The sequence below is a fragment of the Coturnix japonica genome, chromosome 14, assembly GCF_054131305.1.
Source record: "Coturnix japonica strain WE chromosome 14, WE-NBRP24, whole genome shotgun sequence".
Classification (NCBI taxonomy): Eukaryota; Metazoa; Chordata; class Aves; order Galliformes; family Phasianidae; genus Coturnix; species Coturnix japonica.
In genome coordinates this window covers 8,147,530-8,171,906 of record NC_140676.1, presented here as the reverse complement: position 1 = coordinate 8,171,906, position 24,377 = coordinate 8,147,530, and the positions used below count along the sequence as shown (strand labels likewise).

Below are 24,377 nucleotides of genomic sequence, written 5' to 3'. Positions count from 1 at the left end.
TTAAAATGAAAGCATAATTAGTGTGATTTAATTTATTTTAAAGTAAAGTGTGTCTCCAAATGCTAATATTTTAAAATGCAATTTTAGGCCTTTAACCCAAGAAGAAATAGCTCAACGACGCGAACTTGCAAAACAGAGGCATGCAGAAAAAGTGGCAGCAAGTCAAGGAAAGGAGGTTCCTGAAAAGCCCACAAGTGAAAATTCATCTGAAGGGTCTGGAAACACTGGTGATAAGAAAGGTATATAATGATCTGGTACCTGTTTTTCTTATGGTAAATGAAATAGAAGCTTCTGGGTGTTGTCAGATGGTTGATTATTTACAGTCTACAGTGATGTCTAAACAGTTCAAGTAGATGGTACTAAATGAAGAGTGAGGAGGGAGTTACTGTCAAAGTTGGTGGTTTATAAATGCTGTAGTAGTGTCAAAGGTACCTGTTTATAAGCCTGTGATTGTGCATAGTTTCAGTACTTGGAGTCACTTGAGGGTAGATGATGCCTTAAGGGGATGCTCTGCAGAAAAAAATAGTTTTTCACTTTAAGTAGGAACACAGAATGGTTTTTGTCCATGTGGATAGTGTCAGACTTACTTGGATTGCTGCTATTAGATTTGCATTACAGACTTGTTGCTAGCGTACTTTGTACCAATGCAACTTATAATTCCTCAAAGTTTTTATGAGATTGAGTGTTGTATTTTTGAAGAAAGTGATTAAAAATAAATTGGTGCAGAAGCAATGATTGATAAATAGGGCTGGACTATGAGTTACAGTGGAGGATTCTTTCTGTCTTTCAGTGTGTCATCAGATGTAATACCACAGTATGTAACTGATTTATTTTATTTTTTTTATTTTCTTGAGCTGATGAGACAGAAGCTGCCTTTATACTTGAAATATTTTTTTGTAACTTTGATTAGGTGAAGAGCAACAGCTTACTGATCAAATGGACCTCGTGACCTCAAAGGCAGCAAAACAGGAAGCAGACAACAAGGAGTCTTTCATTGCTTTTGCTAGAGTGTTCAGTGGTGTGGTACGAAGAGGGCAAAAGATCTTTGTTTTGGGACCCAAATATGATCCTGCTGAGTCTTTGCATAAGGTAAGAGGTGACGGTGAAACGTTACCATAACTTGGCATTCTTTTGAAATACTGGCAACTTTTAATGTGTTGCTCACTCCAAAAGAAGCTCAAATTAGAAATTTGAAGAAGAATCAGTGTAATTTAGGGAAGTAGTTAATAGAAGTTATTGTTTATTTTACTCTAGCAATGAAGTCGCTGTTGTGAAGAAGGTATGGACTTTCTTTATTGTTACTTTTTGGCTGAAGGTCTCAAGCCTGTGTATGTTTTCTTTAGGAGGAATAGATATATAATCCTTAATCCGAAGCATTACAGCCTATCTGTGCCTAATAAAGGATATTATACTTTCTGCTGTCCTGTAAAGGCGTGTCATTTAAATGTCTACAGGTATAATCTGTTTTTAATTAGATTCAAGATAATTTGATTTAAAACCTTATGTTGATTTATTTATTTTTTTTTTTTCCCAATGAAAACACGGACAGACACAAAAGGTTTGAGCACACTTGTAAGCATACAGAATGCTTCAAAACTTATTCTTTGACTTTCAGCTGTATGCTGAACCCAGAGGTTTGCAATGAGAATAATTACTATTGTAGTGGCTGCACATCCTTGGGCAGAGGAGTTATATAAAGATTTGAACACAGCCTAAATAACAGCGTGTACTAAGACCAGCTGAACTATTGAGAGGCTGGAAGCTGTTAGTCATTATCTTACAGATATGAAGCGTATTCCACTTTGATTCTTCAGTATTCTTTTTCCTACTTTGCCTGATTAGTCTCCACATTTGATTATTTGGTGTTTTAAGAAAGCATACATGTAGCTTAATTGCTTAAGGTGATGAAATACTTTAGTAAATAACACGTGTGCTTACAATCTTACTTTCATCATAGAATGTGAAGGTGATGCCTCAAAAATCTGCTTGGAGATTTCACTTTCAATGTGTTACTAAAAGTAACTATTTCAGACCTGGTGAAGGTGAAGCCTTTTAGGTATGGCTGATTCCAGCTCACATTGGATTTAATTTTGCTTAGTGTCTTTGAAATGTCTTAGACAATAAAAGTAAATCTAAGTACCTCCAAAGCAGAAGCACTTCTTCAAAAATGGAGTTTGCTAGCATTGCATCTGGATGAAACTGCCTTTTATTTTTCTATTTAATATGAATTTTATGTTGTTTGAATAAAATTGGTTTCCAGATTTTAAAGCAAAGCATAAAACTTGTCCAGTCCAATAAGAGATTCTTACTGAAGTATATTCTAACCTGCTAGAGAAAGTTTTCTTCTCAGGATAACTGCTAATCAGTAAAAACATTTATCTTGTTTGAAAGGTTTGGAGTCTGTTACTATGGTGATATATTTTGGTTTTGCATATTCAGCTGATTTTGGTGGTGTTTAAAAAAAGAAAAAAGTGGTGTTAAATATGTTGAGATTGCAATCATGAAGTTAATTACTTAAAATTACCTTAAAACATTTGTTCTGTTAATGACGATTAACAGCGAGAGACAAGTAGTGTGCACTTAAGCAGCAACAAAGCAAGCACATTGTTTTATTTTCCAGGTACTGTTCGCTTGTGAACTTGCTACTTGTAAGGGAAACAACTAAGTATACAAGTCTGACTTTTGAAATGAAAATACATTTTAAAATGTATTTCTTTGTTTTGAGGCCCAAGGAGGCTTTCAAGACGAGGTTCGTGTCAGTAGGTGATAAATCCAGTATTGGTATTTTTGTTTTTTGTAGCTGTCATCCCAGTGTTCTGCTACAGATGATCTGCCATTAGTACCTCATATGTCTTGCTGTACTTTGGAGAATCTATACTTGCTGATGGGAAGAGAACTTGAAGAGCTTGAAGAAGTACCTGCAGGAAATGTTCTAGGTAAGACTTCAATACAATTTAATTTCTTAGAGTCTGAATGCTTAGATAATACAAAATGCATTGAAGTTTGTTTTATTGCGATTAAAGGAAAGATAGATAAATTTGAGTAATTTTAATTGTCGCGTGTGCAAAAAAGTGAAGACACTCAAATTGTTTTGTTTTCTATGAACTTTTAATTGTGAGATAGGGAAAAATGCGTGAGTAATGGACAACCAGGGATTACAATAGCTTTATTTACCGTTATCTTCAGGTTGAAGTATTGCCAGGTAAGCATCACTGCCAGGAATTGCCAAAGGCAGCAGAAAGATCTAATAGTCTGTACATTGAGAGGATTATAAATAAATTTTTTTTGCAACAGTGGAAGCTCTGTAGTATGGCGTTTCTACTGACGTGGATAATTGTAGTTCTGTTAATGGGCCTGCTCAAACTATGGCGCTAAAAATTATTTCTGTTACGGCTATGGCAGATTTGGAACATTTTTCATGCACATGTTTTTGAATAAGTCATTGCAATCACTGAGCTATGCCCTTTTGTGACAGATTTTTGAACAGTTCTGATCTGGAGCATTGATTACATTCATTGCTGGTTTTGCCTTTCATCTGTCTTTTTTTAAATATCAAACTACACCAAAATATAAGATTGTTTAATGTATATATTTTCAGCATGCTACAGTGAAGGTATTGCTGTATTATTCAAAAGTGTTGGAAGGAATAACATATTTAAGCGCTTAATACCAACTAATACTAATGATGTTGATAGATTCATCTGTCTACTTGTCAGATAGTAAGTACTCCTACAGTTGCATCACATCGAAAAGAATATACCCTGAAAACTGTGTGACATCTTTCATGTTGAGTTGGGCCAAAGTTCAAGAACTATAAGCAGTTAACCCTACTAAAAAGTGAGTGGTCTCTACTGCTCAAAACTACTTCTCCATGATATGTTACTTTTCCATAAACAGAAACATACAAACATGCGGTAATGCAGAAGTTGGAAACATCAATATAAGGTTTCTGAGTGATTTAAGCAAATACTGATGTGAAAACAAAGGAGCATGTTAGTAGAAAATACTGGTGGCAGTACTTTTGAAGCATGGTTTTATACATGGAGATATTTATATATATACGTGCATATATGAATTATTGTTCTAAAATCTGTGTCAGTGTTATGATGGGGTTTTTTTTTGTTGTTGTTTCATTTATTTTTAGCTGGTAGATTTTTGCTTTAATAATTGAAAGTTCGTGAAGTTTCCAATGAACAAAAATGTATCTCAAAGCATGTTGTATATGCATGTTTGTGTGTACATGGGCTCCAAATAACGTGCTTCTAAAACCTTGAGGTGTATACAGCTCCCTTTCCACAAGTTCCACAGCAATAGTCTTATGTTTGCTAATGTATGGAAATTGGATTTCCCCTTCAGTGCTCTGTGTGTTTGAATACTGCTGGAAGTTTTCTGCTGTCTTCAACAGTGTGCTTTGGTGTAGTGCTCCTAAGAGGCTGGATGACTTCCTGGTGTTCTGAAATGCAGTTAGCCATGTGAGTCAAGAGTTCAAATTAGGAGCATTTTTTTTCTTTAATAGATCAAATGGTGTTGTTAAAAGCAGCAGTAGAAGTCATTCCTGATGTCAGCTCTCAATGAACTCATTTCTCATATGAATGACTGTGGGTACCTTAGGGTGTTGTTTGTTTGTTTTTTTTCCATTTCTAAAATGCTTGCTTCCCCATACAATGTTCTTTCAATTTTTAATTATTTATCAATCAACTGAAGGATTCTTGGAATTTAAGCTGTATAACGTGGTAACCAGGTAATTAGGGATTGATACTTCTGGATTACTAAAGATAGGCATTGTACAGCTGCAGTCAATGTGAGGAGCTGCTATGAAGTAGTGCAACTAACCTCATTACAGGGTGTCTAACAAGCATTTTATTCCTTGAGGGCTTCATCGAACAATTTAGGAGCTTTTAATAAGCAGCCTCTGTTAAGAGCAAAAAGCAGCTGTGAGCAGCGGTGCCATTTTAAAGGCCCAGAATGGCTTTCCAGGACTGATGCCAACTAGCAAGCATTACCATCTTATGTGAAAGCCCTAGGAACAGCACTGCTGTTGCACCAGCCCATTATTTCTGTGCAAACATTTGGTGGGCTAATTTCAATCTCTGAATCAGTAATGCGATTATTCAGGGGGGAAAAAAAACAACAAAAAAACAAAGACCAAACCCAAGTGATCCCAGCTGAATGGGCGGTCTCATCTCAGCACCCATCAGCGAACACAGGAGGGCAGTCTTTCTCAAGAATGTTCCTGAAATGAGCAGAAAATAGTGAATGAAACAAAGAAAACTCAAACCTTTGTCTCGGCTTTTGGAATGCTCACAGATTGAATCGCTAACTGCCATCTTACAACCTCAATAAAATAAAAACTTCATTTTTAACTGCTGCCTTGTAATCTAGCATTAATCTGGAAAAGATATTTAAATGAAAAGATTTTATTATTGAACGGTGTTTTATGTCTGTGAACCATTGTGTTTACCTGGCTTTGTTGTATCTATACTGAATTTCTTCCAGTGGGAATTTTTATAAATAATTGAAAAATTGAGTGTGTTTAAATTGCTTCTTTCAGAGTGCAGTAGTTGATCTGTAATTTGGCCATTTCCAGTGCTGGATACTACAACCATTTAGCACTGTCTTTGCTGTAGTGGACTTTGTCCTGCAGTTCCTGCTCTCTGTGGTGTTGTTACAGGCAGGCTGAGGAACGTACCCATACTTGTTGGGCAGTGTAACATGGCATGGCACACAGCTAATGCACGAGCATCTGGTGATATTGGAAGTGTATTTTGCTGATAAGTTTGTTTTGCTAATTGCTGTATATCTGTGCATTCATGGGATTTGACTTCACAAACTGGATTGCAGTAGTAGTGATTAATTATCTTGTTTTAGAACCAATATCAGTGTATCACTAGGGCATACATAGATTAATGGAGAGGAAAAAATAAGACAAATCTGAGGTCAGAGCTGTAACACTGACATCTGTGTCTTTGTTAATGTAGCTGAAGCCTTTTGGGAAGGAATAGCATGTATGGTTAATAATTTCCTTATAAAGCCTAAAGTTATGGTTGTTTTTGAGTTTCTATTGAAGATTTTCAGTGGCTTTTTCAGTAGCTTCATTTTTTCTGTTTTTCTGAGTGTAGCTTCTTAAGACTATAAAAGGAAATCACATGTGTAGTAATTCTGAAGAAAACCACTTCTGAATTCTGTAGTGCTTCTGGAATGTTCTCTGCTCAAATTTTCAGGGGTTATTATGAGATCTTAAAAATGTGTTTAGTCTCTCCACTGGTATGCACGTTTTCTTGTCATATTTAAAAACTGAGCTGCATTGGGGTAATTTATCATGAAATCACATTCTGTTTCTCTGGCCAAAAATGCCTTTAAATTTGCTCTTGACCACACCAGATTGCCATGTCAAAATTTTCAAATAATTAGGTTTTTGAGTGTTATTTGAAATCCTGTATCACGAGGAAAGGAGATAATGCAGCCAAGCATACTTACCAGTTTTTAAGCAATTCTTAGCTATCATCATCTGCAAAAGCTGAGCTTTCATGTAAAAGAAAATTAATTTCTAGATTAATCTTCCAAATCTGAGGCTTGCATTCCTCATTGCTTAAGGTTTGTATGCAGACGGGTACTGTTGATGCTTGGGGTTTCCCAAACCAGGAGGAAAACTGCCTGGACTTGTTGGTGTTTGTTGTTGCTACTTGTGTGCCTGTGAGCAGCAGCAGGACACAGAAGAATCAAGGCGATTTCATTCCGTTGCTGCCTGAAGAAGTTCACACACAGCACAGCAGCAGGCACGTGCTTTGGAGCTGCTGAGTAGAAAAGATCCAGAAATAGGCTGCATAGAGGGTTGAGGTGCAGGCAGTCAGCTCTGTGTATCACTCCTCTTTGTTTCAGAAAGAAGTGGGGTTTTTTATTTTACTTTTTTTTTTTTTTTTTTTGCCTGGGGCTTCAGATTTATTAGATGCTTATTATTACACGAATATATGTTGCTGAATGTAGCCTGGATCAGAATTCAGGAGACAACTTCTTGTGTAAGAGTGGAGAATTGACTTGTATAGTCATTGCCTCCAGGCAGACATTACTCAGCCTTTCAATATCTAACTGGTTGTGGGTTTAGATCCCTGATACTTACTTGCTTATCTCCAAAATTTCCAAGTCTTCTATGTGAGGACTTGGTTGGGTGTGATTTTTTTTTTTTTTTTTCATGTCTTCTTAAATTAATATGCAAGGATAGTGATTTTCCCCAGTACTTTATACTTTCATTAGTCAGCACTGATGCATTGTTTTCAGTCTCTCCCTCTATTTATACATCAATACGTTCAGTTTCATAAAGGAAAACAGTTGTTTGGGTAATGTACCTTGTACTTTTTCCAGTGCTGTATGGGAACAGCAATATTGAAGTATTTACTTCCACCAGTGTAAAATGATGATAGAAGTCTTAAGGTGAAGTTCCAAGGCCGTTGCCTGAGCTCACATCCATAATGCTGTATGAGGGAATTTGTCCAACGCATTGAGATCACAGCTGATTTTGGGTGAGTTCTTAAGGTTTCATGTGAAGAGCCTGAAAAGTAACACAGCCTACTTACACAAATTATATGGGTTATGTTATTGTGCTGTTGATTTCTTTATTTACATGTTTTCTAACTAAGTAGTATTGGCTTTAAATGTCGAGAGCATCAGTAGCTTGGTCAGCTGCTTATGATACACCTGTGTGCTTTCTCCTTCCTTACAAACGTAGGTCTAAGAGGATGTATCTCACTTTCCTGGTAGAAAATTGTCTAAAGAGATGTTTGTATCTGCTCATAAATAAGAATCTGTGATATATGAATCAAAGTAACTTTGGTTTTGCACTCCAAGCTGTTGGAGCTCCATATCTAAGACTATCCAGCCTATGAGTGCTGCTATGATGTGCTGCATGCTGAAGTGGGAAACACCAGTTCAGGAATGAACAGCAGGGCACCAAAGTAAATGGCCAAGAGATGCGACAAGTGTGCACTGTTTGGGGAATTCGTGTTTAAGGTTGAGTTTTCAGTGGAGGTGTAAATGACCTGGTTTAATAAGGATCTATATATAAGCAGTGTAACTAAATTATTTTTATCTCTCTGTACAAAGCAGCACTAGGATTGATTTCCTACTGCTGAATTAAGTTTACTGGAGAATCCCCTTTGTACAAATAGTGTGCTGGGAACTTAAACTTCCAAAAGCTCTTTTAGAAGAATATTTCCTTTGTTTAATGTGGCTGTGGGTTTTCTAAAATACAAACTGTGAGCAAATAATCTAATTTCAGGAATAGGTACAGGATAATCACTCTAATTACAGGCTTAAAACAGGGGATAACTTAAGGTAGTCAAATCAGAGATTGCTCCAACGTTTTGAACAGCTAAATGTCGGTTTGAGATCATATCATGCAAGTAGTATTCAAAGTAATGTATATGAAATTGAAGTTGTGCTGTGTGATTTGGTTGCCATAGTATTAACAGTTCTGCTGTCCTGATGGATGTGTGTGACTCTTGAGTCAGGTTTGAAATTTATTACTCACATATACAAACAGAGCGTTTCAATGGCTGTTGGGGAGCTATTGTCTCTCTAAGTATTTCTGACTCCAGACTTCCACAGAGCACTAATGGGTGGAAAACCAGTCCAGAAAAAAACCCATTAGCCTCACATATGCTTAAGACAGAAAAACTTTCTTCACTGCCACTGATTTAAGCACGGCAGTTTTAGTGCACTGAGCTCAAACAATTAACCACTCTTACATATATTATATAGATATTATATAGACATATATTATATAGGAATTGAGTTGTTGTAGTCAATTAATGACACTGAAGTGTTTTTCAGTGTGATGATTTTTAAAAAACCACTATTTCTGTATAGAAATATTTCTGTGGTATTGTGACACTGATGTCGGTGGATCTATCCAAATACATTTGAAAATACATGTAAATCCATGTATAGCAATTCAAATTCAAATAGGGATGTTTGGAAAACGCATACTTTCAGCTGCCTGTTACTGCAGCTCTTCTGGTCAGATGAAACTCATTTTTTTCTCAGATAAGTTGAGCTTTTTGGCTTCACTGCAAAAGTAGCTCAAGAATGTAGATCTCCATCACAGCATATACTTGCTGTCCCTTAGTATACAGAAATTCAACAGGATTGGTGTTTCATAGGTGTCTTTTGGCCCAAGCATCTACCAGAGTTTGGAATTGAACAGCAAGTTTTGATAATCATAGAGTGATTTGAAATGTGTGTGGATGTTGGTTCCTAATGTAGTTTAGCTCCTGCCAGCGCTCGTTTGCAGTGCTGTTGCTTTATTTTTTGCAGTCTCAATTAGGACAATGTGCTTTTCCCAACACGTTCTGAAATAACTCAACCAGCCTACCTCGATAATCATATTAATGATACTAAATATTTTTGCTTCTGAGAATGTTGTAGTTAGGTGACATCCTAAGCAAATTCAAAAGCCCCTTTCCCAGCCAGCATTGTTTATGCAATATAAACCACTAATCCATGAGGGCAATTTATTTGAATACGTTTTACAGTCTTGCTTAGAACACTTCCTGATCTTAGTCGGGCCTCCTGTGTAACGGAGTAAGAAGCAGTGTATGTGCCTTCCTACCCACATGTGAAAAAGTGTTTATCTTATTGTGTAATAGACCCAGTGCTCATAGCATACAGCATTCTTGCAATAAATACCATCTGTGGTTGTGAAATGCCTCTACTTCTGCAGTTGAGCTAGCCACAAAAGTCTTTCATTACTTTGTATATTTCTTTTGCTTCCATTGTCTGCTGCTACCAGAATTTCTTCAAGGAGTTGGGAGAAGCAGGAGGGGGTTACAGTGAGGGCATGGGAGTGTGAGTGAAGAAGACCAATTTGGAATCAATTCTGCACACAGCCCCACTGCGCATGGAAAATGGAAATCATCTGTTCCAAAAAATGGGAGGGTTACAAGTCAAGAGACTGTTAATAAAGGCTGTTTTAGGGAGTTATTTTCTAAATATTTTCTGAGATTTTGATGTTGTTTCATGCTTTGTGTTAAATTGCAGAAGTGTTGCGAGGCTTGTTTGGCCTATATCAGGGTCTGAGTCATAAAGTTGGCTTTGTCTGGCTTGTGAACTGTGGGGGGGGAGTTAAGGCAGAGCTATATTTAGGAGTATCAACTGATGTCAAACTGTAGAGCACTGCTTAGCAAGTGCTAAAGGGGCAGCTCTGGGTAGTTGAGACTAAAAGTTTAGGTTGTGTAATCACTGTTTATCATTCAGTAAATAACTGTAAAAGATTATATTTACTACAGATATTAGTCTGCAGAGGTTGCAAGCTGAGCTGTGTGACTTTCAGTGCTGTTTTTGCTTATCTGGTAATAGCTATTCTAATTTCATCATCAAAACTGCATGACCTGAGAACAGTAAGCATAGAGGAGACTTCTTGTGCAACTTATGGGCCTTAGAAATGACATTTCTAAGAATTTGCTTATAAAAAAATTGTTTTATTGCACTTACAGTAGCCAAGAGTAATGTTTAAGAGATTGCTGCTTTTGAGTTTTTGTCTTAAGATACTGTCTGTATCTTAAAACAAAAGTGTCTTGACAGCGTATTGAAATTTTGGCATTGGCATAGAAATAAATGTAAGTAATTTTCTGCATCGTATAAGACTATAAGAAACTTGATTCTTTTCTAACTCTTCTTGTTCCCTACTATATGATTTCCTTCAGTGAGGTGTGCTACGTACTTGAGCAAAAGTCAGGCCACTCATTTAAAGATAATTGGCATAGACTCTAGCAGGGCTTTGTGTTTGGCAGCCTTTCTTAAGGCATACATACTTGGCAGGTAATTCATTTAATTTGATAGTGAATGTTTTGTATTGCCATCTTTAGTTCTGAGTTTGTCTACATGAAAACTGTAAGATTTCATTAGGAAAAAATAGTAATGAAGATAAGGACCCAAGCTGAGACCTAGAAGAGCTTTTCCTTAAAGAGCTGAGAGCTTTCTGTCATCTGAATGAATTTGAAGCATGGTATTGGTGTAAACACACAGAGCTTCAGTGCAGGCTAGCCAGAACCAAGGCAGTGTACTTTTGGGGGAAAAAAGAGAACCCACACTCAGAATGTGTAATTAGATGTATGATTAAGTTAATGCACTGAGAATAAGTCAGTTTATTTCTGCATATCATTTCAGGCTTTCTTGGCTAAGTTATAATCACTGCAAACTCTGATTTCAGTGACTAATTGTACTTCTGAAATATGTTATTAGGGAACAAGTATTTGGCTAAAGCCTTGATTTTGGTAGTGTCATATGATAAAAATTGTACAAATACTGTTCTATGCAAACCATACTTTTTGGGTTTTTGGTTAACCATTGTGTGTTGCGTGACTGTGAACCCATTAATCTAAATGGAAATGTGAACCTGCTGGTAATTCTGGTTACATCAGTTATTGTCTTCAAAATATCAGCAGTGGCAGTCAAACTGGTTCCCTGTTCTCTAGTTGCTGGAGCTGTTGAGGACAAGGAAGATGGAAGCACATCTGATGAGTTCCAGTGACAGCCTACATGATTCATTGATGCAAAGTGCTCTATCTTGAGATGCGTGCAAAACAGGATCTAAAATGTATGAAGTCCTGGTGGTTTTGGCTTTCAGGGCTTTTCTGCAAAAGAGTAGTTGTTTTGTGGCATGTTCAAGAAGCAAGCTCTCTGAGCAGTGACCTTAACAAAGCCTAGATTTTCCTGAGGACTGCTGTCCTTAAAGAGCTCAGCTTCCTTCTAAGCTGCTCCCATGCTACAGTTGTGCATATCCCAGAGGAGCAGCCAGGATGTGGATGCTGCTCACCAGCATCTGCTTCCAAGCAGGGTATGTAATCATTGTGCTTTGCCTGCTCTTTTTTATGTGTGTAAGCTTACTGATTTTGGTCTCCCTTCGGTAGTTAGCTGTTGATTCTTACATAACTTGTGGAATCTTAATAACATCTGAGCCCTCTCCTCTCAGTCATGGTTAAACTTAGTGGAAGTTGACAACATGTTTAAAAGTCATTAAAGGGAGAATATGTGATTACAGGAGTTGCATTTTCTTTGGAAGAGAGACTAAAAACATGTACCATGTTCAACAGATTCTTCTGTATGTATAATCCCATCATGATGTATGACATACTGTGTTGGAAACAGTGATCCTCAACTGAAGAGAGTAACTTGCATGGTGCACTGGGTTGATGGTTGAACTGGGTGATCTTAGCGGTCTTTTCCAACCTTAATGATGCTATGATTCTTTGATAAGTACTTAGCTCCATGTACTACATTAATGGGTGGAAGAAAAAGGCTCTTAAGCTGTTTTATAATGTGCTGTTAAACCTCTGTTTCTATTAGGTTTCATAAGGCTTTAAGGGTCTCACTGTCACTCATGTGTTGACGTACATTTCCTTGGGCAGCATGACAGAAGCATTATCTACTAAAAATCATGCTTTGTTACCTGAGTGAGTGAGGATTGGATGAGGGGGCACATTTGCCTTTTTATTAGGTTTGTTTTATTCTGTGTGTTTAGAATTGGCTTAGAGAGTGTCTGCCAAATGCTGGTGCTAAGGGAAGTCAGACATGGGGGCCAAGATGCTTTTCTGATGGCAGCTGTTAGTCATCTTAGCTGTATGTGAAATGACATTCTTAGACTCTGCCTTTTGGAGTTGGGTCTCTTCCACTTTTATCTGCTAATGCAAATGAGGCACTCAGTGACTGACGTTATTACTTATGAAAAGGAAATCAAACATGAAAGGTTTTTTAGATGTGGAGATGTTAAAGTTCCAAGCTCCCTTCCCAGAACCTCTTTCTTCTGCTCATGCCTTTAACAGTTGAGGAGAACACTGGATTTTATCATTGCATGTAGACTGGTGGGATGTAAGTAAAATTAAGCCTTGGTAGCGAGGCTTTTATAAGCAACATTAACAAGCAAGATTAGTTCTATTTAATTTCTCCATTTTGAAATAGAGGAGCATTTTAAAACTCCATTCAATTATGTGGTCTTCTGCACTGTCATTAAGAATTCTCATATCTTAGAAATAATCTCTTCTGTATATTTTCCCCATTTTCTCTCAACTTAAAGTTAATAAAAGTGAATATATTAGGAAGCTGGAGTTATATGGACTATGAATTTCAATAGTAATACAGTCAATGAAGTAATGAGATATTGGAAGGGGGGAGGTGGCAATGTTAATGATTAATTTGTGTATTTTTAATTAACTTTATGGCATCCCACCTTTACTGTTCACTAAAAATTTTGACGCTGCTCTGGCTACGTTATGTATGTTATGAGATGGTGTTTGGAGCACATCTCCTTTCAATGTAAGTATTTATGTCCCAGTCATGGGCTGTTTTGCAGCAATAACTTCCTTTTTGTTCTTTTGTATCTAAATGCATCTCATCTTATTTCCAAACTAATTTTACTATTAAACTAAAATTAGTTATCAATAACTTGCTATCATCAACTTAGAAAGTTGCTAATATAACAAGTGTATCAAAGACACTCCATCTCATGCCATCTATTTGTATGCTCATTGTGTCGAATAGTTGTTATCCAAGGCACTGGAAAGGTACCTTCTTTTGTTAAAATCTTTATTCTAATTAAATATTCCCCAAAATGTTTTTTTCATGTAAGTACAGATCAGATATTTAAAGGTTTCTTTTAGCTTCAAGACAAATTTTCTATTATCCTTTATCATCTTGAAAATTATTGTAATTAAAATAAAACATCAGCTTCTGTATAATGAAGACTGAAATGATCCATTATTCATGGTACTTTGGAACACTTCAAGCCATATTTCCCAAGGCAACAAAATAAGCAAGCAGAAATCATTTATAGTCAAATGTAGCAGGGTGTAGGGGGGGATTGCCTGTAATGGAGAAAATCAGGCATTGGGTTAGGTCTCAGAAAACTTAATTTACTTAGTTACTTGCATGTCTTACAAGTTAACAGGATAAATAGTCAGTGATTTGATAGAACATTTCCCATAGGCTATTAAACATGTTTGGTAATTGGTCTTCTGCTTCTAGTTGTGATGTCATATCTTTCCATTTACTGAATGTACTGAATGATAAATACATCAGATTCTTTTTTATTGCATGAGGTGCATTAAAAAATCAGTTCTGTGCTGGATTTTAGAATTTGTTTGAAGTAGAAGTAATAATTAATTAGATGTCGTAGTTTGTAAATTCCCCATGCACCTTGTCTGTGTAGTGCAGAAGTTGTACCAATATGTTCATGTTGCCTTTGCTAGACCCACAGTCCACAACCTCCAGGATGTCTACAGATTACAGTGAATTTTTTACAAGATCAGTGCCTGAAGGCCTCATTAATTTTAACACAATTTATAATTGATTTTGGGAGGTAACATCTGGTAACATCTTACATCTTGGAATCTACAGTGTAAGAAAACAATATATGCATGAAGTCTGCCTGTTTTCAGGATGCGTTGTTACTACTGAATAACAAATAAAATGGCGTTTTCTCTTAAGGGTCAGTTTGGTTTTAGACTATGCTATAACTCAACTGACTTTAGAATAAATCAGAATGAATCAGATGTCTACTATATAAAATATTTTGATTTTTCATTTATTTCCAGAATATAACCAATATCAGCTGTGTCTTTGCTGGGGAGCTTCTGCAGAATAGACTTTTCTTGTTCTTCTGGTACTTCGTATCGTTTAGTATATGTTCCTTTTGCAGACTTAATTTTAAGTATTGATATCAAGCCCAACCAAACAAACAAACAAAAAAAAAACCCTACCAAATACTTCATTTTTCTTGACCTTTTTTTTTCCATGGGTAAATATAGTACCAGATTTTAATCATGTACTAGCTGGTATTATGAAGAGTAATTAGCCCCATTTTTTTCAGTTTTCTGCTAGGCAGATATCAGCATTATAGCTGGAGTTTTGGAGTTACAAATTAAAGAGTTTTTTTATTATTATTATGTTTTATTTGAATTTCTTCCACCACTACACCAGTGGACATCATGAGGACACTGATGAAGACCTCCCTTGCTCAAGGAGGTGGTGAAGTCACCAACCATGGGGGTGTTGAAGGAACAATTGGGTATTGTGCTGAGGGACGTGGTTTAGTGGGAGCTATTGGTAATAGGTGAATGGTTGGACTGGATAATCTTTTAGGTCTTTTCCAACCTATTCTATGGTTCTATTCTGATTCTATGACACGACTGTGTATGTTTATCTGCATGACAAAGCAGGAAAGCTTTCTAGAAATGTTCAAAGTGACACTTGTAACCCATTTCTCATGTCCACAGAACTGTGTTTGTGCTTCAGAGGGCTTAATTGATGCTCTGTTTTCTGGAAGCTATTCTTTTTCCTTAGAGAATGGCTGGGCAAAGTTTTTTCCTTTACGTAGATGCTCTATATGAGTTGAGCTGCTCTGTTTTCCAGTACAATATGCAATGTCATGCGTTTATTTACTAAAACACGTTTATTACTGCTAATTAAAAACACATCAAATCAATATTTAAAAAAGGTTTCTGGGTTATCAAAGTAAATCTGTTGAAACAACCTTCTTAAATTCTATGTGTTTGGGATGACATCTGTATTGAACTGCACCTAAAGTTCTGGTAGTCATTAAAAAGAAATTAAGTAAATTCAGATGGGTTGCTGTCAAGTCAAATTAAAATCATTTATTCAAAGTAATTATGAATGTACAACTTGGTTGATGTTTCAGAGACCCTTGAAGACTTTTTGTATGGTGCTAAATGCTTTCCATATGCGTTAGTGGAAGTATTAATTTGATGAACAGGGTAACTGAAGTTAGTTCCAGAGCCTGTGTTGTCACACTGTACAACAATCTGTCCACATATTTATTGTTGTTTGGTATTCCTGCTTTCACATCACATGAAGTTGAGCTACTATATGTAGAGGAATTAGAAACTTGGGCAAAACATCTGTTCTCCTGAGTAGAGCAACTCAGACTTTTATGAAGTCACGCTGTTCAGTGTCTTTATCAAGGGTGGTTTATGATTAAAAGATTCAAGTAACTTAAATTGGGCTAAAGATTTTTTTTTTTGCTTCATTTTTATTTCTGGTGAAGCCAGAAGCCAGCAAGTAAAAGGGCATTGTTTTCATTGTAAGCAAAGAGAAATGCAGCAAAGTTACAGATAAAAGCATGGATTTTTTATTTTTATTTTTTAAGTTTCTATCCTAAAGTTAAGTTAAACTATCAATATATAAAGAAACAACATCATTTCCTTTACTCCTGAGCTCCAGAAGTTATTATGACTTGCCAAAGTGTAGCATAACAAAACTGTTGTTATCTGAAATACTTTGATTTCTCTATTTATTTGTCTCATTGAGCAACTTAAGGAAATGAATGTTTCATTCTGGCTGTATGTATTTGTAAAAGCAGAAATTGAGTTCATAAAAGTGAAGTGCATTTTGTTTAGTTCTGTTTACTTTAAGGTCAATTTGTACTTTATCATTGAAATTCCAGACTCTGCTGGGTGCAGGTGGGCCTGCTCTGCATCCGTCTCATCATTTGTAATGTTTTACTGTTCAATATAAAGGGTTGTGTGTGATTCTTTTTCTGATTTATTTTATCATTTATTTTAGAATGTTTTTATTTTAGCCTGAGAGAAGTGTAGGAAATATCCTAATTACAATTGTCAGCTCAATCAGTGGTTTGGAACTGTTGTATGTTATCATGCAGTTCAAATATATAATCAACTATATAGTGTATTTTCTAAAGAAACTTAGCACAAGATAAATGATAGTTGTTTACTAATTATATATGTTTCCAATCCTCTTTGCAACTGTAATCTTGCAATGGGAAATCTTGGTGGATTGTGTTTCAGGTCACACTGTTGCTTTCCTTGTGTTGTGTTATAAAAGCAGATGTAAAGATTTGTTCCATAAACTATTATATTAATTTTTTTTCTGGAAGAACTCAATGCTTTGCTATGGCATCTTTTGTTACTGCTCAGTGAGTCAGTAGTAAATCATTGAGGTGTTTCTTGCACCGAAAGTTGCTTAATGCATTTAACATTCTATCATGTAATTGTGTCTACTGGGGAATTAATTTCTTTATAATGTGGGTTTGCTTTCATCTGATCAGAAAGTTAACACTCAATTTACCCTCATATTGTAGTGATCCTACAAGAAAAGTTCTACAGAGAAATTACAACTTAACTCCCTTGTACTGAGGAACTCAACTGGAGGTTTCTGTTTGGTAATCTCTAGCATTTAGGTAGAATTTTTAGGTAGACTTCTTTGTAATTTAAGAAGAAACTAGTAGGAAGGCTTCTAACATCTGTTGGATAATGGTGACCATTAGGAATTCCGCTTTAGAAAAACAGGGAACGAGGAAATGAAATACAAAAGAAAGTGTTGAATTAACTTCTTATGTAAAAAGATTATGAAGTACTGAGAGCAGCTGAAATCATGCAGTTACTGTACAATATTCTGTTTTACAAGCAATTTCACTTGTTTCAGAAGCAAGTATGAACGACTGAAGGATAAGTACACAAATGAGATGAGGAGGCTCATGTGCAATCTGTGCTAACATGTGGTCTGTATTATGGAAAAAGTCGATGAAATCTCAACTAGAATGTGGTCTGTGTCTTGATTTACATTCCCTTCTCTTCCAGAAACAGTTTCTAATATAGAAAGGTCAAGTTCTGCCCTCAGATGTTTCTGTGCAGTGCCCATGAGACTCAATGGAAACATGCTTGAAAATCTCATGCAATAAATGTATAATACAAAGCATTCTTAAGCCATAGTAGCTACATTCTTGTCCAAAGTCCCCACGGTTACTGTCATTTAATCCTTGTAATCTGTAAAACATTTTGAGGTATCTTGAATATAAAAACGTTTGCTATTATCTTTGAGTTTACTCCTACCAGAAGTCAGTTCCTCCTTGCAAAAATCCACTTCTTTTTTCTTTTGTTAGATAATGGGCAACAGGGAATTCTCTCAATAGGTTTGAGTGAGGATGTCGATTGCTACGGAGTTATTTTCATTAATTTCTTAATGAATTTATTATTATTTGGCAACTGTATTTTACCCTTCTGTTTGTCTTTGTTGGCTTTTAGCCTGTTTATCTTGAGGAAAAGCAGAAAATGTTGAAGAGCAAATTATATTTTAAAGGTGGATTTGTGAATTTTATTTCCTACTGTGTGTTTTTAAATATCTTTTAAAAAAATATATTTATTTCAAAAGATATCTCAGCAGGATGAAAAGGGATATTTGTGTTGTAATCCAAAGAAAATTGTGAAGGTCTCAGTATTTGTAAACTCCTATTGGGGGGGAAAAAAAAAAGGCACATGTTAATGTTAAGATTTTACATTGTGTAGATGTCCAAAGCTTATGCCACACCTCCTTTTGCATAAATGATAAATGCGCTTGCATGGCCTTTCTTCACTAATGCATAGTGCATTGCTAGGAGTGCTTAAACCAGGAGGCTTTGCATATTGTAAAGTCTTAATCTTTCCAAACAAACAGTGTTGATAAGCAACTGTATTTTACTGTAGACACAGAGCCGTACTGGGAAGATTAACATGAGCTCCTGGCATTACTTAGTTCCTTATACTGTCAGCTTGATGAGTCTCCATTCCAGTGCAGCCAAGGATTCTTAAGCAGTGATATCATCAGTGGGAGAAGATGAAGATCCACTGAACTGATGTGTTGAGGCCAGTAACAATGTGGCAGAATTCAACATTTAAACAGCTTATGTTGTTCTTTGTTTGATTTTTGACACTGCAAACTGAATTGTTTCCCTGTCTGATAGAAAAAGTTGTACATGGTGCTTTCTGCAACATTTTCTGTGTCTGGAAAGAACATCAAATGCTGAGTCTATTGATATCAAGAGAAACTAATTATGTCAGTCTTTATCTGTTATGGATCCTGTTAGCTGGATTCAGTGGGAAAAGTGTGCTTTACCCTTAACGATGCGAAATTAGCACTGAAAATGTAGTGGTTACCAGTGAGGTGCAGAAGTAAAAAGTATGTGGAATCTTGTCTAGAAATTTGATTTCAATCATAGAATCATAGACCAGTTTGCTCACAGCTCCATCCAGCCTGGCCTTGAATGCTTCCAGGGAGGGGGCATCCTTGTTGTAACAGGATGAAGGTGTATACAGTAGTAACCCATTTAGTAGGTGTGGCTCGTTGCCATCCATTACAAAATCTGTGAAGGTACTTTGACTCTGTTCTGGGAAGTGGAAGCTGTTGCACAGTATATAATGAAATATGTGATATTTCCAGTAAGGAGTTTATGTACAACAAGCTGTTGAGTCGTGAAGTTTTACACGCTCCTCTGAAGAGTCAGACTTCAGCATTTACTCTTGTGAAGAATTTACATGATTTATCACAAAGCAGAGCTAATAAAAATAAGCAGTTTCCTGATCATGTTAATCCTCATATTTAAAAGCTTCCCCGGATATTTTATCTCTACCTTATCTTAATAAAATGAGTAAAACCAATGTGCAACAAACTACCTAATGTCATCTCTGATTGGTTGTGTGACAGAGCGCAGTGGAATAGGTTGCTCTTTGAGAGATAAGTACTCAAAAATACTTGCAGTGCTGTAGTTCTGCTTCCATTCTCATGCTGCTTTCATTCTCATCTCACCTAAAGCATAAAAACAGTTGCTTTAATCATCTTCCTTGCATAAGCAGATTTTTCTTCTCTATGGTTCCTTTCTTTTTGAAAATAACTGTACAACAAAGCAGGGCTGAACGCATCAAAATCTTAAGAGTGGAGGCAAATATATAAGCATAATTTTGGAGTGGCTTTTCTAAGTCCATTCAACCAGTTATCGATAATATCCATAAGCTAAATATCAAGTAGAATGTTTCAGTGGGATCAGTGGTAAGATTGATGCAGCAGCATAACGGTAGAATACTTTTATTGTCATTTTATGTGGTACTTTGGAATTAGCTAAGTTTTGTTTTCTTGTAGTATTATTCAGAAAATGTTAGCATTTGCTTTTAATTATGTAATGCAAGAAGTTTGTATCTTTGGTTTGATGGGCGTGTGTTGTTTTTTGCCTTTTTTTTTTTTGTTTTCTTGCCAACATTCATTACCAATAGTTTTATTGAAATAAATGGATTACCAGGGCTGAATGCTGCTCTCTGCTATAGCACATGCAGTTAGGTAAGCGAAAATACTCAGGCTGTGAATCGAACAGATTTACATGGAAACAGATCTTTTTTATTTTAGTGTATTTTGCTGCCAGACATGGGTATAAATTTTGTACTTTTGCCTTCAAATGCAAAACGAGCAGAGAGTTTTAGATTTAGGTAGTAAGAATGCTGTAATGTCTGTCAAGAAAAGGCTCAGTCTGTCTGATGCAAGATTTGATAACTTGATTGTTCTGGTTCACGCTGCATAGTGAAAAGAAGATGTTCGTCTCCCTTTTAAATCATTTTCTTTTTACCAGCTGGAGAAGATCAGAATAAAACTGACCATCCCTTTACTCAGTCCCTAGTGGTGCTGATGATCCAGCATTTGTTTTTCATTCAAACCACATGTTGAATAAGTGAAAAAGAGGAAATACATGCTGGTCATAGGTCAGGTGCAACACAGAGTTTACGCAGATTTATTTTCACTGTAGCATCTGCCGTCCTGCATTTAAAGCTGCTGAATGCTGTTCTGCTTCCAGTTACTTTTGAGGCAAGTTTTCTTAAATAGTGACTTTTCAGATTTTGGCATACGTTACTGGGCAGTCACTTGGCCTTTAGAGCTGTAGAAACAGCCCCATTCTGCAGATGATCACTCTGCAGCAGACAGGCTCTTCAGAATTTAAACTCCCTCATGATCTCATAGGGTGGAAGCCGACTCTCTTTGTTTCTCTTCTCAAATAAATAAGAGCAAGCCAAAAAAGAACCTGGAACAGTATTGGGGTGATAATGGAGGGCTGAGGCTAAGAGATTTTCTCCTTATCCCTCCTCTGGCATTAGGAGAGAATGAGGAGGAGAGAGCACAGATCCATCCCTGCATTTTCCAAATACAAATTTAATTTTCAATCAGACATAGAATGTGAAATTAAGGTTCCATTTTTTTTTTTCCTATTAAATTACATGTGTATTGAATTTGTATATCATTAGATGTACTGACTTGTTTGTTTCTTATGGTAGATAGTCAGGAAAAAGCTACTTGAACATATTTTAACAGAGAGTTAATGAGAATAATGAGGACTTTTTAATTCTCATTTTGTGATTAGAATAACTTCAGCTTTTTTGAAGAGAGTGTGTGTGTAGTTTCTTTTCATATGACACTCTTTTCTGTTCTTTTTTTCCTCTCCAATTTCCTTTAGGAATAGGAGGCCTGCAAGATTTTGTGCTAAAGTCGGCAACTTTGTCAACATCACCAGCTTGCCCACCTTTTACACCTCTCAACTTTGAGGCTACACCAATTGTGCGGGTGGCCGTTGAACCAAAACATCCAAGTAAGTTTGAAAGGAAAATTCAGTCTGACAGCTGCTCAGCTTCCCACTCTCAATTGATTGAGCTAATGTTCAATCCATTCAATTAAGTGATAGGTCCGATACAAACCAAATAAATCTAGGTGGACATATTTCATTATCCTAGTGAATGCTTCTAGCTGGTTTGCCCATGCCTCGGTAAGGTTGAGTTGCAGAATATTTTGCTGCACATTTTGTGGTCACTTAGCTATATCACAAGTAGGACACTACATGATGCTAGGGTTTCGATATTCCTTTACTGTGAGGGTAAGTAAAATGTATCTTTGTGTTTTTCACTTCTGTTGCCGTTCTTCTATGCTATATCATTAAGCTCTTGACACAGATTTGCAATATTTGTACTACTTTGGGTTTCTAATTGATTCCTACCCACTATCCCCAACCCAGAGCAGCATATTTTAGGCTATATTTCAGTGCGGTTTCCATTTCTTGTGTAAATAGAAACAAAATAACTAGCTTCCAATTTAGATCCAAAATTCTTTAACATTAAAGTTACATGTTTGTGTTTTTTTTTTTGTTGTTGTTCAGTTTTTGTTTCCTAAAGCAGTGGGAGAATCTAGCAGATATTTGTTATTATATAATTATATATTGTATATCCTCGTTTGTTAAAGCAGTTTTGAAAACATTTAAAGTTTTTAGTAAGTGTGATATTAAGTTGAAAATTGTTAAGGAGTATAATTTTAGAGTGGTTTTTCTTTTCTCATTGAGGAGATGAAGCTGGATCATTCTTTAATCACCAGCTTCTTCCTTCAGTAACTCCTGAATCTATTGTTTGAGGCAAATTTGTTATAGATACAAATTCTCAAAGATACTTGTGAGTTTCCTGAAAGTCAGCTGCTCCTTGCAGTATCAGAAGACATGCAAGATTAGACCATTATAGGCTCAGCTTGAAAGTGATCAATTTGCTATTGAGCTGCATGTAGTCTTGGGGTGACCCTCGCATGCTGTCTCGTGTGGGTGTCTGTATGATTACCGTAAACTCTTAAAGAAAGAAAAGCCATTGCTCCTTTTCAGACTGATTAAATGCAGAATACAAATTTGAATGTCATTGTGGTGGCCATGTGAAATAATACTTTTTGTTTATGGTTTAATTTCTGGCTTTCTAAATTACTTTGTATTTGTACACTTAAAAGCTTAGTATAAATAAGGTATTTCTTTTAATAGTTTCCAAGAGAATGACAAGTGTAATGTCACTATTCCTTCTGAACATGGATCTGCATTCCTTGAAAGCCTGTTGGTATTCTTTCCCCCATATATAAAGTAAGACAAAGGAGTGATAATTTTTAAAAACTATTTTTATTAACTGTGAAAGGCTGCCTACATGCTATTTTATGCATAGGTTTGATGTGGACAAGCCAAATTTGACTCAGCTGTGACTGTTCATTAACTTCAAGGCAGCTCTTTTAAAACACCTTTGTTTTAATGATGTCTTTTATTTCACCAAAACCCACACAGATACCTGATATCCCTCTCCCCCTTTCAGGTTGTAATAGCATTAAAGTTTTTCAGTGGCTTCCAGTTTAAATCCTGAGCATTACTTTTCCTCAACTTAAATACGTTTGTCTTCAAGTATTCCTTCCTCAGTACTACTTTGTTAATAAAACCTTCTTTTGCCAGGTGATATGCCTCAGCTGGTGAGAGGAATGAAGCTTTTAAACCAAGCTGATCCATGCGTCCAAGTTTTGATCCAGGAGACAGGAGAGCATGTGCTAGTGACAGCAGGAGAAGTTCATCTGCAGCGTTGCTTGGATGACTTGAAGGAAAGGTTAGAAGGAACAGGGAGATGGAATATTTTTGTTCAGTAACTGTTTCCTATTTCTTTGCCAGTTAGATGCATCTATCTTTGATTTATGTTATTTATAGCTTTTACTGTTGAATCATAGCTGTACCTTTTTGCAGTGTGTGCAGATGTGCAGAAGCAACTAGTTCACTGTTTTTATAAAAGCCGTATTCAAAGAAATTATAAATGGCAGTAGCTTCAGGATTTCAGTTAAGAGTGTAATGATATAAAAATAGGAACCGTGAGGGGAACCAGGTCTGGTAACTGAACTCCGCAAAATTAGGAAGCAACGTGACTGGAGGTTTCTAGACAAAATTCCCATGCCTTTGCTCTTGATCCGTGCTACTTCCAGTTATTATCATGCTACTTCCAGTTAATATCAGACAATGCTTCTTATGGAAGTTAGAATGGATCACTTTCAAATTGAATACGTTTTTAACATTATCCTCCTTGTGACTTAGTGCAGCATATTTGTATTGTTTCTGAAAACAGATGTACTGCTGCAGTTTGCTCAGCATTTTTCCCCAGGGTGTGTATAATCCTTATTATTGGCATTATTCCAGATTTTGGGGGAAAAAACTTTACTGGAATAATGAAATGATGACGAGATAGGATATTACTGAGGAGCTAGTAGCAGTCCGTGTATTTACTTGTCTAACATTTTCCTTTGTAAGCCTGATTTTTACTTTTTTTACTTTTTTTCCTTAGTTGCCATTTCATTTGATACCTTCATTTTTCCCAGGGCTGTATTTTTTCAGAGCATCCCTCTGTAGTAACAGCTGTTTTAGTTCAAACGAAATATCTGTCTAACTCCATATCATGTGTCCAACAGAGCGGCTTAAATTGGATGTTTAGGAAAGAGCAAGATGCAAAAACTCCTACTGATACTCTGTTGGGCCTTCATTGTTTTCAGTTCAGGGGTAGTTCAGGGCCTGCTGTGGTTCGGTTATTGGCTAATCCCTCTCAGCCTTCCTTACACCCCTCATGGTTTTGTAGATTTCTATCATATCCTTGAAAAATCTGAAGACTACTTGTATTTTCATACCATCAATCATCCTTATTCTTATTTTTTCTAGTTCTGTAATAGTTCTTTTGAGGAAGGAGAACAGCACATAGTTTTCAAGATGTGAGTGAACCAATGATTTATACAATGACAAAATA

General features: G+C 36.2%; 1 protein-coding gene across 2 annotated transcripts in view; it reads left to right on the top strand.

Annotated features, from left to right (window-relative positions):
* The window catches only part of EFL1 (elongation factor like GTPase 1), a 54,331-nt gene that overhangs the window by 15,361 nt on the left and 14,593 nt on the right, over positions 1–24,377 (top strand). For both annotated transcript variants that reach the window (XM_015872991.3, XM_015872992.3), the window contains exons 13-17: positions 88–239; positions 911–1,089; positions 2,801–2,936; positions 21,272–21,403; positions 23,054–23,201. In XM_015872991.3, the coding sequence (XP_015728477.2) occupies positions 88–239; positions 911–1,089; positions 2,801–2,936; positions 21,272–21,403; positions 23,054–23,201 (747 nt within the window). The remainder of the gene's footprint in view (positions 1–87; positions 240–910; positions 1,090–2,800; positions 2,937–21,271; positions 21,404–23,053; positions 23,202–24,377) is intronic.